This window comes from Nerophis lumbriciformis, linkage group LG03 (assembly GCF_033978685.3).
Source record: "Nerophis lumbriciformis linkage group LG03, RoL_Nlum_v2.1, whole genome shotgun sequence".
Lineage (NCBI taxonomy): Eukaryota > Metazoa > Chordata > Actinopteri > Syngnathiformes > Syngnathidae > Nerophis > Nerophis lumbriciformis.
Window position 1 is genome coordinate 9,272,578 of NC_084550.2, and position 15,674 is coordinate 9,288,251.

A 15,674-nucleotide genomic window follows, 5' to 3' on the forward strand; every position below is an offset into this window, starting at 1 on the left:
AATAATCATCAGATTTATTACACCAAAGATCATTAAATCTTCATACTAACTTTTAACGATGTAACAGTACACCTAAAGCACAGTTTGGTATGTAGCTCGGTTCATTTTGGGTACAATAAGGGAACAAAATGCAAACCATAAACATATCTGGCTTTCAATAGTTCACATGGTTTATTTTTAGGAAAGTGCAATAATTAATCGTTTCAGCTTTCATCTCCACCGACAACGGCAGCACACAGCTTTTGTCTTATCCACTTCTCTTTATTCTTTATGTATTTCACCTAAACAGGAGACTTAACCTCTAAAGGCTTATTGGCCACATGCGTGGACAGCACCTTTTAGCTCTTATTTCCAAAATTGTGTACACTACTGAATTGGGGTCTTATGGCCACTTATGTGGACACTTATACTGCCATCTGGTGGTGTCAGAAGAGTATAACATACAATGGAATTTGGAAAAATAAGAATGAGCATGTCACTAAACATGAAGTACACCTTTGTTATTTATGGACTAAGTACATCATATAAAAAGATGATTCTTAGTTTTTATTCTAATTAGGGTCCAATAAGCCCAAATATCCATCCATCCATTTTCTACCGCTTATCCCTTTTGGGGTCGCGGGGGGTGCTGGAGCCTATCTCAGCTGCATTCGGGCGGAAGGCGGGGTACACCCTGGACAAGTCGCCAACTCATCGCTGGGCCAACACAGATACACAGACAACAGTCACTAGCATACTTGCCAACCCTCCCGAATTTTCCGTGAGACTCCCGAAATTCAGCGCCTCTCCCGGGACAAATATTCTCCCGAAAATCTACCGATTTTCAGCCGGAGCTGGAAGCCACGCCTCCTCCAGCTCCATGCGGACCTGAGTGAGGACAGCCTTTTTTCATGACGGGAGGACAACAGGGTGACAAGAACTAAATCATCCAGACTAGAGATAAATTGTATTATTATGTTTATTTTACCTAAAAATAAATATATTTATTAATTAAATTTTTTTTTTTTAAATTAATAAATTTTTACTATATTTTGCTAAAAACATCAAAATTAATTGTATTTTTATTTGTATTTTTTCGTGACTCCTTATTACATCCAGCCATAGAATTATACATTAAAATAAACATATTTCAAATAATTGATTTTAAATGATCATAATTCATTTAAAATGAACATATTTAATTATTAAAATAATTGCTTGTTTATCAACAACTTTAGAATTTTATTCATTACATTTTGAAACTCTCAGAAGCCAAGTTATGTTATATTCCTTAATATTTATTCATGCAAGTTTGAAGTATCAATTATCTAAACACAGTTTTGTTTGCATATTTTCAGGATGTAGATATATATATATATATATATATATATATATATATATATATATATATATATATATATATATATAATATGTATGTGTATATATATATATATATATATATATATATATATATAATATGTATGTGTATATATATATATATATATATATATATATATATATATATAATATGTATGTGTATGTGTATATATATATATATATATATATATATATATATATATATATATATATATATATATATAATATGTATGAAATACTTGACTTGATGACTAGCTGTCAATATACTCCTCCCCTCTTAACCACGCCCCCAACCACGCCCCGCCCCACCCCAACCACGCCCCCACCTCCCGAAATCGGAGGTCTCAAAGTTGGCAAGTATGGTCACTAGTCAATCGAAAAAAGTTGGACATAGGGTTAGAAAAAAAACCCAGGAATTCCTGGAAATTTGTTGAACATGGAAAAATGGTAGTTTGAATGTCTAGGATGAGTTGAATGTTGTGAATCGGATGAAAAATGTGGGAGTTGTGGAACTTTGAAGAATGTCCCATTCATTTCAATGCGAATTTCATGGAAATTTCAGGAAAAGCGGGAATGTTTGGGGGGAAAATGTTAAAAGACTTGAATGTTATGCTTTGGAGCATTCACACAATAAACTGACAAAAAAATGAAAATACAGCATCGCCGCTTGAGTCATAATTTTTGCGCTTTAAACTCCAGATTTCTTCTGTTTGTTCGAGAATGTCATTACTGCCACACGTGGTGGAAAAGTGCATTACAACAAATAGCAAAGAGAAATAAAAAAAAAAGCATGTAAACAAATAAGCTTACGTTAAGATGTTAAAGGCTATGTTTAGACTGCAGGCCAAAGTGGTCCAAATTGGATTTTTTCTAAATCAGATTTTTACCAAATCAGATTTCCAGCTGACTGCAAGTATAATGTGATCTTAATCAGACTCCAGTGTAAACGCGCACAGGCCCCTAGGTGGCCCGAATGTGGCCTCGACGTCGCTTGCGTGCGCAGTTCAATAAAATGAAAACAAAGGAAGTTGACTGAATTCCGTAAATTAACAAGTAAATCGCTACTACTACTACAAAATGAAATTAAAGTTTCCACCATAGATATGGTCACCAAACCTTTAAAATTAGTGTTTTTTTACGTGAAAATAAATTACAGTAATATAATCTATGAATGGATATATATAGCGTATTATAGTTTTATCTTTGTATGGCTGTTAAGTAGAGGAGGCACCGACATCAGCGTGGATCAACGTTACCTTTATTTTTCAACTCACATGTAAGTAAATACGCCTCAGTGTGAATTCCTGTCCTTCAACACACTGCAAAAACTGAAATCTAAGTAAGATGAAATATCTCAAATAAGGGTGATATTTGCTTATTTTCTGTCTGATAAGAAAATTCTTCTCACGAAGCAGATTTTATGTTAGTGTTTTACTTGTTTTAAGGGTTTTGGTCCTAAATGATCTCAGTAAGATATTACAGCTTGTTGCTGAGATTTGATGACCTATATTGAGTAAAACATGCTTGAAACTAGAATATCATCTGTTGCAAAGCTGTGTCATCAACACTCACCAGTGTAAAACTACTTTTTTAAAGTAATAATTTCTTACTTCAAGCATGAAAAAAAAAAAATCATGACTTTGACACAATTGTGTCTCATAATTAAAACGGATGACAGCCAAATGGACTTTGCTGTTTTATTTACAATGAAACAATAGAAAGTACGTACTCATATGGTAGTACAGTTGGCACAGTACAGTAAACTGACAGTTAATATTTAAACTTTTGACATTTCAAACAATTTTTGAACAGAAATATTTCATGCACATTCAGATAAATTCCTCAAAATTACAATAAAAAAAAATTTGGCCGGGGGCCGGGCTGTATATATGCGCACTAATTGACTGAAAGAGCACGCACTTGGCGCGATGATGTCATGTTATCCATGGAAAAATGCATTTTTAGACCATATGATTTGCCTGAGCGGCTAGGAGACCCCGAGAGTAACAAGCGGTTGCCTTGTTGCCTTTCCATTAAGAACAATAAATGAGTTTTCAGTATAAGTGTATAATGTAATGCCAAGCGCGTATCATTATGTCAAGATAATGGCACTAGCATTTACTTAATTTAAGAATATTTTTCAACATATTGGGCAAAAAGGTATCTTTTTTTTTCTACCAAGAAAAGTGCACTTATGAGAAAGTACTTATTTTAAGGTATTTTGGGGTTCATTGAGGTTAGCTAATTTTACTTATTTTGGAAAGTCTTGCCGAATTTCAGATAATTTTGCTTAGTTCAAATAAAATACCCCTCATTTTTGTATTTTTTTTTTCTTGTTTTTGAACACTGACTTTTTGCAGTGCAATCGCTATTTCTCCAGAATCAAAACTTATATTCATATACCATTACAAACCATCATATGTGCAACATTGTAATCCTCCAACTTTGAGCCTCATAGTGTTACAAGTGAGCCCCACAAAATATGCTCAGCTGCCACTTTGCTCACCTGCTTTTTTCCTCAGGAAAATATCGGGTGCCGCCATCGGCTAAGATGGCGAGGATGAGCATCTGGCCGGCATATGAGATGCAAGGGAATCCCAGGAAACTTGTCGACCCACTTCCTGGTTCTCCCCCTTTTTTTAATGTTGCGTTTGGGACTTGAAAGCAAAGCTGCGACACATGGCTGCCGTGCCGTAATGGATCTCACGTGAGATCAGAGAGGCCGGTGGGTGGGGGTGGGGGGGTGGGACGGATGAATGAGCCTTCAATGAGCGCGCTCTGTAATTTCACACCTCACTTTAATGTTGGCAAACTTGTCATTTCATCCTCATTCCTTCCTCCTTTGTAATCGTTATTATAGTCTGGTTTTTCCCTGCTGCTCACATCCAATGCATTTCTCGTTTTTGTGTGGACATCAATACGAATAACCTTGACCTGCTCATCTATGTGCAAAACATATTTGCTGTTCGACTCTGAATGACAATTTCAAGCAGGCTTTCATTTATTTACCTGTGGTTTGGTGTTCATTTGCTCTTTTAACGTCTGCATGTTTTCTTATTTTAGCCCTCTTCTAACTTGGAGAGATGTTCAGCACATCATTGTAAAGACTTCCCGAGCCGGACATCTCAGTGCTCCAGACTGGAAGACCAATGCCGCTGGTTATAACGGTACGTGCAATCCAAACTCTCTAAACCTAAGCCACACTTAGGGCATACTTGTCAACCCTCCCGGATGTTCCGGGAGACTCCCGAAACTCAGCGCCTCACCCGAAAACCTCCCGGGACACATTTTCTCCCGAAAATCTCCTGAAATTCAGGCGGACTCAGGTCCATGCGGACCTGAGTCCGCTTTCCCACAATATAAACAGTGTACCTGCCCAATCACGTTATAACTGTAGAATGATGGAGGGCGAGTTCTTAGTTTCTTATGTGGGTTTATTGTTAGGCAGTTTCATTAACGTCCTCCCAGCGCGGCAACAACACACAACAACAGCAGTCACGTTTTCGTCTACCGTAAAGCAGTTCGTCTGCCGTAAACAGCAATGTTGTGACACTCTTAAACAGGACAATACTGCCATCTAGTGCATTTGATGAAAGCACTTTTGTGCGTGCCACACAGCAATGCATCATCTGGGAGGGTGTTCAGCATGGTTAGAAAAATAGTGACAGAGAATAGAACAAGGATGGACAATTCAACCCTTAACTCAACAATGAGTAGATGAGTGTTATGTGTGTGTATATGTGTAAATAAATGAACACTGAAATTCAAGTATTTATTTTATGTATATATATATATATATATATATATATATATATATATATATATATATATATATATATTTATAGCTAGAATTCACTGAAAGTCAAGTATTTCTTGTATGTATATATATATATATATATATATATATATATATATATATATATATATGTATATATGTATGTATGTATGTATGTACATACATACATATATATATATATATATATATATATATATGTATGTATGTACATACATATATATATATATATATATATATATATACAGTATATGAAATACTTGACTTGGTGAATTCTAGCTGTAAATATACTCCTCCCCTCTTAACCACGCCCCGCCCCCCAACCATGCCCCCCGCCCCGCCCCCTCCTGAAATCGGAGGTCTCAAGGTTGGCAAGTATGACTTAGGGCAGTGGTTCTCAAATGGGGGTACGGGTACCCCTGGGGGTACTTGAAGGTATACCAAGGGGTACGTGAGATTTTTTTTAAATATTCTAAAAATAGCAACAATTCAAAAATCCTTTATAAATATATTGAATAATACTTCAACAAAATATGAATGTAAGTTCATAAACTGAACATCAAATCAAGTCGACTATTCTATTCATTACTATAAACCCAGAGTTTACCCCATGCCGTGATGGTTTGACCCTCACTAAAATGTCTGTCAAAAAGAACTGTGAAAAGAAATGCAACAATGCAATATTCAGTGTTGACAGCTAGATTTTTTTGTGGACATGTGCCATAAATATTGATGTAAAAGATTTCTTTTTTTGTGAAGAAATGTTTTGAATTAAGTTCATGAATCCAGATGGATCTCTATTACAATCCCCAAAGAGGGCACTTTAAGTTGAAATCTTTATTTATAATTGAATCACTTGTTTATTTTTCAACAAGTTTTTAGTTATTTTTATATCTTTTTTTCCAAATAGTTCAAGAAAGACCACTACAAATGAGCAATATTTTGCACTGTTATACAATTTAATAAATCAGAAACTGATGACATAGTGCTGTATTTTACTTCTTTATCTCTTTTTTTCAACCAAAAATGCTTTGCTCTGATTAGGGGGTACGTGAATTAAAAAATTGTTCACAGGGGGTACATCACTGAAAAAAGGTTGAGAACCACTGACTTAGGGTATAAAAATGTGATTATATATTGTAAATGCAGGGGTATTTAATTGACCTACATCACAAAGAGGACAGAGATTCATTGAAAGCAGGCAGTTGGATGACTAGTATATTTTCCAAAAAATAAAACCTATGTGGATATGGTTAGTGTCAGTGCCTATTTTGTTCTCAATATGCTGATACGCTGAGGAAATAGGTTCCAACATTAGTTGCGGTTTCTGGTACTGTATGTGCATCAGGCACATATGGGGTGGTATTTGCTTGGCACAATATAATGCATTACATGTAATGATGTTCTAATTTGTGTCCTGACATGGTAGTAGGCTATATGATTTATGCCTAACGTGGTTTTGTGGGTTGGCTCATAGAATGGCACTCTGCACTGAAAGATGGTGATGTGTACATGGAAGAGAATGTAGTGTGTCAGGTTGGATGCAACACGGGGTTATGCTGAACGAAATGTGGCGGTAATTTTACTGTCGGCCTTGGCTTGCCATCAAAGTAGGCCTATGCGATAAATAATATATATTATTATTAGTGATGTCCGATAATGGCTTTTTTGCCGATATTGTCCAACTCTTAATTACCGACGTCTGAGATGGCTTGGCCATGTAAGTCGAATGGATGACACTCGCATTCCAAAAGACATCCTGTACGGAGAACTGGCCTCTGGAACAAGGGCTGTGGGAAGACCTGTCCTTCGTTTTAAAGATGTGTGTAAGCGTGATATGAAGGCCAGTGAAATCAACCCATTAAACTGGGAAGCTTCTTCAGCTGAACGTGGGAAATGGAGGAAGTTAGTGAAGGAGGGCGTACTTAAGAAGAGTAAGACAGTGGGAGGAGAAGCATGAACGTAGAAAGCGAACAGTCACACCCCCACTGAATCAACCAACAATACAATATGTATGCAGGAACTGCAACAAAGCATGCCTGTCAAGAATTGGCTTATATAGTCACAACAGGCGTTGCACATGAATTGACATTTGAGCGCAAAACTCTATTGTCTCTCGAGACAAACAGATGCCATCCAATTACCGATTCCGATATCAACCGATACCGATATATACAGTCGTGGAATTAACACATTATTATGCCTAATTTTGTTGTGATGCCCCGCTGGATGCAGAGGTGGGTAGTAACGCGCTACATTTACTCCGTTACATCTACTTAAGTAACTTTTGGGATAAATTGTACTTCTAAGAGTAGTTTTAATGCAACATACTTTTACTTTTACTTGAGTATATTTATAGAGAAGAAACGCTACTTTTACTCCGCTACTTTTATCTACATTCAGCTCGCTACTCGCTACTAATTTTTATCGATCTGTTAATGCACGCTTTGTTTGTTTTGGTCTGTCAGACAGACCTTCATAGTGCCTGCGTTTCAACAAATACAGTCACTGGTGACGTTCACTCCGTTCCACCAATCAGATGCAGTCACTGGTGACGTTGGACCAATCAAACAGAGCCAGGGGTCACATGACCTGACTTAAACAAGTTGAAAAACTTATTGGGGTGTTACCATTTAGTGGTCAATTGTACGGAATATGTACTGTACTGTGCAATCTACTAATACAAGTTCCAATCAATCAATCAAAAGTGTGAAGGAAAAAAGACCATTTTTTATTTCAACCGTACACCCTGTCAAAAGCCTAAAGACTGACTGCACAGTTCCTGTCTTCACAATAAAAGTGCTGCTCCATCGCGCCTGCGCTTTCAAAATAAGAGTCTCCGAAAGCCTGCGCAAACAAGCTAGCAAGCTACGGAGTTTGTCGCCAATGTATTTCTTGTAAAGTGTATAAAAACGAATATGGAAGCTGGACATATAAGATGCCAAAAACCAACCACTTTCATGTGGTATTAGACAGAAAGGAGGAACTTTTTTTCTCCTCCATTTGAAAACGTGGACGTTTGTCATCACTACTGTCTGATTCCAATCAATGCAAGTCATCAGAATCATGTAATACACCAACTTATATTCTTGTCTTCATGAAAGAAAGGAATCTATATGTGTTAAACATGCATGCATATTCATTAAAACACTATTAACATGTAAACAAAAACGGCAAAAAAAATATATATAAATTATATACTGTATATATCAATATATATACAGTGGGGCAAAAAAGTATTTAGTCAGCCACCGATTGTGCAAGTTCTCCCACTTAAAATGATGACAGAGGTCTGTAATTTTCATCATAGGTACACTTCAACTGTGAGAGACAGAATGTGAAAAAAAATCCAGGAATTCACATTGTAGGAATTTTAAAGAATTTATTTGTAAATTATGGTGGAAAATAAGTATTTGGTCACTTCAAACAAGGAAGATCTCTGGCTCTCACAGACCTGTAACTTCTTCTTTAAGAAGCTCTTCTGTCCTCCACTTGTTACCTGTCTTAATGGCACCTGTTTGAACTCTATCTGTATAAAAGACACCTGTCCACAGCCTCAAACAGTCAGACTCCAAACTCCACTATGGCCAAGACCAAAGAGCTGTCGAAGGACACCAGGAAAAGAATTGTAGACCTGCACCAGACTATGAAGAGTGAATCTACAATAGGCAAGCAGCTTGGTGTGAAAAAATCAACTGTGGGAGCAATTATCAGAAAATGGAAGACATACAAGACCACTGATAATATCCCTCGATCTGGGGCTCCACGCAAGATCTCATCCCGTGGGGTCAAAATGATCATGAGAACGGTGAGCAAAAATCCCAGAACCACACGGGGGGACCTGCTGAATGACCTGCAGAGAGCTGGGACCAAAGTAACAAAGGTTACCATCAGTAACACACTACGCCGACAGGGAATCAAATCCTGCAGTGCCAGACGTGTCCCCCTGCTTAAGCCAGTGCATGTCCAGGCCCGTCTGAAGTTTGCCAGAGAGCACATGGATGATACAGCAGAGGATTGGGAGAATGTCATGTGGTCAGATGAAACCAAAATAGAACTTTTTGGTATAAACTCAACTCGTCGTGTTTGGAGGAAGAAGAATACTGAGTTGCATCCCAAGAACACCATACCTACTGTGAAGCATGGGGGTGGAAACATCATGCTTTGGGGCTGTTTTTCTGCTAAGGGGACAGGCCGACTGATCCGTGTTAAGGAAAGAATGAATGGGACCATGTATCGTGAGATTTTGAGCCAAAACCTCCTTCCATCAGTGAGAGCTTTGAAGATGAAACGTGGCTGGGTCTTCCAGCATGACAATGATCACAAACACACCGCCCGGGCAACGAAGGAGTGGCTCCGTAAGAAGCATTTGAAAGTCCTGGAGTGGCCTAGCCAGTCTCCAGACCTCAACCCCTTAGAAAATCTGTGGAGGGAGTTGAAAGTCCGTGTTGCTCGGCGACAGCCCCAAAACATCACTGCTCTCGAGAAGATCTGCATGGAGGAATGGGCCAAAATACCAGCTGCTGTGTGTGCAAACCTGGTAAAGACCTATAGTAATCGTTTGACCTCTGTAATTGCCAACAAAGGTTATATTACAAAGTATTGAGTTGAATTTTTGTTATTGACCAAATACTTATTTTCCACCATAATTTACAAATAAATTCTTTAAAAATCCTACAATATGAATTCCTGGATTTTTTTTTCACATTCTGTCTCTCACAGTTGAAGTGTACCTATGATGAAAATTACAGACCTCTGTCATCATTTTAAGTGGGAGAACTTGCACAATTGGTGGCTGACTAAATACTTCTTTGCCCCACTGTATATATATATATATATATATATAGGTGTGTGTGTATATATATATATATGTATATATGTGTGTGTGTGTGTATATATATATAATATATATATATATGATATGTGTGTGTATGTTACTCATCAGTTACTCAGTACTTGAGTAGTTTTTTTACAACATACTTTTTACTTTTACTCAAGTAAATATTTGGGTGACTACTCCTTACTTTTACTTGAGTAATAAATCTCTAAAGTAACAGTACTCTTACTTGAGTACAATTTCTGGCTACTCTACCCACCTCTGGCTGGATGCATTAAACAATGTAACAAGGTTTTCCAAAATAAATCAACTCAAGTTATGGAAAAAAATGCCAACATGGCACTGCCATATTTATTATTGAAGTCACAAAGTGCTTTTTTTTTTTTTTTAAACATGCCTCAAAACAGCAGCTCGGAATTTGGGACATGCTCTCCCTGAGAGATCATGAGGAGGTTGGGGTTGGGGGGGGCAGCGGGGGGTGTATATTGTAGCGTCCCAGAAGAGTTAGTGCTGCAAGGGATTCTGGGTATTTGTTCTGTTGTGTTTATGTTGTGTTACGGTGCGGATGTTCTCCCGAAATGTGTTTGTCATGTTTGGTGTGGGTTCACAGTGTGGCGCATATTTGTAACAGTGTTAAAGTTGTTTATATGGCCACCCTCAGTGTGACCTGTATGGCTGTTGGCCAAGTCTGCCTTGCGTTCACTTGTGTGTGAAAGCCGTAGATATTATGTGATTGGGCCGGCACGCAAAGGCAGTGCCTTTAAGGTTTATTGGTGCTCTGTACTTCTCCCTACGTCCGTGTACACAGCGGCATTTTAAAAAGTCATAAATTTAACTTTTTGAAACCGATATTACATTTTAAAGCATTTATCGGCGTCCCTAAAATTATTATATATAATATATTTCGATGGTGGTCTGTGCGGTCAAACTAAACATTTTAGCAGGGTAATGCCAACAATCTGTCCCGACTCCCAACTAAAATATTGCTGCGTAACTTTACAAATACATTTGGCTAATCAACATTAGTAAAATGTGGCATTATTACTTGGTAAACCATCTTGCAAGAAGCATAAACAAGAGAAACTTACAGCGTAGGACTCGTCGATTGCCATTTGAATTTCCTTGGAGTAGGATTCGGATTCGGATTCGGCTGTGTATCTGGCAACCTCAGTCATGGAGAGTGGGAGAGGACTACAGAAGTTTGACCGTGATTGCAGTACCATTTCTGGCCACACTACTACATATGACTACATCCATCCATTTTTTTTACCGCTTTTCCTTTAACTGTACATTTATAAATGATGTAACTGAAGCTCTTGACAAGAAGCAGTGCTGTCTGTCCCTCTTTATTGACTTTTCAAAGGCATTTGATACTGTTGATCATGTCATTTTAATCAAACGTCTTTCAGCTATTGGTTTTTCTCAGCAAGCAGTTGGATGGTTTGCAAATTACCTCACAAGTAGAACTCAGGCTGTTCAGATAGAAGGTTCCTCCTCGGACGTACTGCAAGTGAAAAAGGGTGTCCGTCAAGGTTCTGTGTTGGGCCCCTTATTATTCACTATTTACATAAATAATCTTGGACAGAATATTCGGAACTCAACTTTCCATTTCTATGCTGATGATACTGTCATATACTGCACAGCCCCCACTCTTGCTGAGGCTTTTAAATATCTACAACATGCATTTGACAGAGTACAAGAACAACTTTGCTATCTTCAACTGGTTTTAAATGCAGAGAAAACAAAGTGTATGCTCTTTACCACATCAAAAACTGTAAGATCAGCACTGTGTGAGAACATTTTAACAAGAAATGGGCAACAAATTATGTTAGTATCTGCTTTTAAATATTTAGGATTTTTAATTGATGACCACTTGAGTTTTAAGGAGCACATTCAGTATGTTGTAAAAAAACCTGAAACTTTTACTGGGATTTTATTATAGATACAAGTCTTGCTTTTCTTTTACTGTGAAACAGAAATTGGTGGAAACAACCTTTTTACCTGTTATTGACTATGGAGATGTGTTGTACATGAATGCTACTGCTGGTTGTCTCCACAAGCTGGATAGTGTGTACCACGGGGCACTGGGATTCATCACCAACTGCGCTCCCCTTACTCACCATTGTGTGTTATACTCAATGGTTAACTGGACATCTTTATGTGCTCGACGCCTCAATCATTGGTATGTTTTCATCTACAAAACCATTCTGGGTATCACTCCATCGTATCTGTCTTGTCTTTTAACAAAGAAACAAGGAAGTCACAATCTTCGTTCAATGAATGTTCTGCAATTTGTCGTCCCCAAAGTAAGAACTGAACTGGGCAAGAAAGCATTTAGGTTTTCAGCACCGAAGGCATGGAATAACCTACAATCGAATATTAAACTTCAAACCCTAGTTACGTTGAATGAGTTTAAAGCTTCTGTGAAAGGACTGCAGTCTACCTTGTCTGTATGCACATGCGTCATGTGAGCAAGTTTTAATGTTGTAAATGTGATGTTTTATGTATTTGTTTACTGTTTTTAATGGAACCTTGCTGCTGCCCTCTTGGCCAGGTCTCCCTTGGAAAAGAGATCTTTGATCTCAATGGGATTTTACCTGGTTAAATAAAGGCTAATAATAATACATTTGTAAATGTGTTTATGGTGAGTGCTATTGACAGTCTAACAGTATTGACACAGTATTTAAAATACCGTATTTTCCGCACTATAAGGCGCACCTAAAAACCACAAATTTTCTCAAAAGCTGACAGTGCGCCTTATAACCCGGTGCGCTTTATATATGGATAAATATTAAGATTCATTTTCATAAAGTTTAGGTCTCGCAACTACGGTAAACAGCCGCCATCTTTTTTCCCCGTAGAAGAAGCGCGCGGTGCATGCTGGGATATGTGACGTTTCATTTCCATTTGTGTGTTTATGTAAAGACCCCAAAATGGCTCCTATTAAGTGTGTTGTCTGTCTAATTATAAATAATGCAGACGAGGCGTGTTAACTGAGTTCTCAACGTTTACTCACAGCGTGCTCATAACCACATTCTAACTGCCAGCATACAACGCTTCTCAGGGCTACCGCGCATGCTCGTAACTATCGTTGCATGCTGGGTAGTGTAGTTGTTATATTTGCTAGCTCATAACAGCACATTGAGAGACACGCTTACGCGCTTAATTCAATACTCGCCGTCATTCCGGGTGGATTGACAAAAGACCTCCAGCCGCTAGATATTGGTGTCAACAGGGCATTCGAAGCTAGACTGCTAACTGCGTGGGAACAATGGATGACAGAAGGCGAACACACCTTCACTAAGACGAGGAGGCAGCGCCAGACGACGCCAACATCTGCCAGTGGATCGTAAATTTGCCCAACTTTTCACTTCGGACACCGAAGACGAAGGATTTACGAATGAAGAATAACTTCAGAAAGTGAGCGCTATGTTTATTTTGTGTGTTGTGACATTAACGTTCGAGCAACATTATGTTGCTATTGCTCTGCACTATTTTGAATTTTACTATGTTTGTGATTGCACATTTGCGTACATTTTGGGAGTGAACAGAGTTGTTAGAACGCTGGTTTTTAATATATTATTAAAGTTTGACTGACCTATCTGACTGTTTTTTTGACATTCCCTTTAGCGCAGCGTAGGCGCGGCTTATAGTCCGGGGCGGCTTATTGGTGGACAAAGTTATGAAATATGCCATTCATTGAAGGTGCGGCTAATAATCCGGTGCGCCTTATAGTGCGGAAAATACGGTAGGTTCTTATTATATTAACATTTAGTGTTCCCGTATCTTGGTGCTGGTTGCTCTAGTATTATACTCCACAGTATCCACTTTGTTGCTGCCCTCTTGAATGAAAGAAACACAAGAGACCCTCGTTCTCCACAATTTTGCTGTTGGGCCACCCCAAAAGAAGGCTGATAAAAAATGCATGTTGTGTTTACCGGGAATCATGTTTTTATCATACCGATAAGATTTATTTTGCTTTATTTCTGTTTTCATTTTTGCTGTGTGAAAATGCTTAGTCCACTTCATCATGATAAACACTGCGCCGTATGGTATTTACATTTTATGTGTGAGAGAGGCCAGCGTCAGTCTAACTGCAGGCCCAGATTATTTGGAGGTGCTCCAAGTAACTTTAACACACAAAAAACCTGAAGAGTATCTAAAGAGGATAAACAGAAGCAAAGCGGTTAGGAAAAAGCATGGAAATAATTTTATTAGATAAGACCATAAGGGTTTGTTATTTTGTTCTTATTTTGCAGCAGACTGATCTATCATCAAGGGTCTGTAGTACATACTGTATATTTCACATTTGTCATACAGTGGTCTAGGGATGTCCCGATCCAGGTTTTTGCACTTCCGATCCGATACCGATATTGTTTTTGCACTTCCGATCCGATACCGATACTGACCGATACTGACCGATAATGGCCTATCGGAGCATGTATTAAAGTTTAAAGTTATTTAGCCTACTTAGTTGTCAGAATCATGTTGAAAAGGGTTTTAGTACTCTTGATAACAACTAGCCAGCTGAATTAGGGGAGTTTGAATAATACACAATGGTTGGTAACAAGAAACTGACCTGTTTATTCAAGGATAAACACAAAATAGACACAATTATACATGACAAACAGAAATGGCATCATTGAAACAAGGACTGGGCGATATGGCCTTTTTTTAATATTGCGATATTTTAAGGCCATATTGCGATACACGATATATATCTCGATATTTTGCCTTAGCCTTGAATGAACACTTGATGCATATAATCACAGCAGTATGATGATTCTATGTGTTTTGATTGATTGATTGAGACTTTTATTAGTAGGTTGCACAGTGAAGTACATATTCCGTACAATTGACCACTAAATGGTAACACCCCAATAAGTTTTTCAACTTGTTTAAGTCGGGGTCCACTTAAATTGATTCATGATACAGATATATACTATCAGATATATACTATCATCATAATACAGTCATCACACAAGATAATCACATTGAATTATTTACATTATTTATAATCCAGGGTGTGGAGGGGGGCGCCGGATGTAAGTGTCAAAAAGACAGCCAAAAGAGTTTGATATGAGAATAAATCCAAAGTTAAAATATAGGGTAGAAATGCACCCATTTGCAGGAAATGTAGTCTTGATTTTCAAAATTTTCTTTCAAGGCTTGCATGTCTACATTAAAACATTCTTCTTCATACTGCATTAATATATGCTACTTTTAAACTTTCATGCAGAGAGGGAAATCACAACTAAAAAAAGTCACTATTTTTTTCATACTGTGTTGATGTGGAAATGTTTGCCTCGGCATTTTGATGGTGTGGACGTGTGGCACCGAATGGAGATAAGCGTCTCGACAGACGTCACAATATTTGAACAATGATGACGAAAACTGTTTTCTCTGTCATGTCCGTGTGTCGAAAATTGTTATGCGCTTATTTTTTTATTTGATTTTGTGCGTGGCATAGATTTGCCGTGCGCAGAGGACGCTTGAGCAGGCGCGCACCTTAGCGGCTGCGCTAGCATCACAGCTAACGTTAGCCATGCCGCTACCTCGCTCTCTGCTGGGAGAGGACGTATACGTATGTGACGTATGTCGTGACTTTATGTGACGTGTGTAAGAAGGTGGACTTGCTGTCTGTGAGAGGGAGACACAGGAAAGAGTGAGAAGAGCCTGTCGTGTAAT

General features: G+C 38.1%; 1 protein-coding gene across 4 annotated transcripts in view; it reads left to right on the forward strand.

The window, feature by feature from the left end:
* Positions 1-15,674, forward strand: part of pcsk5b (proprotein convertase subtilisin/kexin type 5b) — a 353,408-nt gene that overhangs the window by 158,943 nt on the left and 178,791 nt on the right. For all 4 annotated transcript variants that reach the window (XM_061933203.1, XM_061933210.1, XM_061933218.1 and 1 more), the window contains exon 10: positions 4,420-4,523. In XM_061933203.1, coding sequence (XP_061789187.1) covers positions 4,420-4,523 — 104 coding nt within the window. The remainder of the gene's footprint in view (positions 1-4,419; positions 4,524-15,674) is intronic.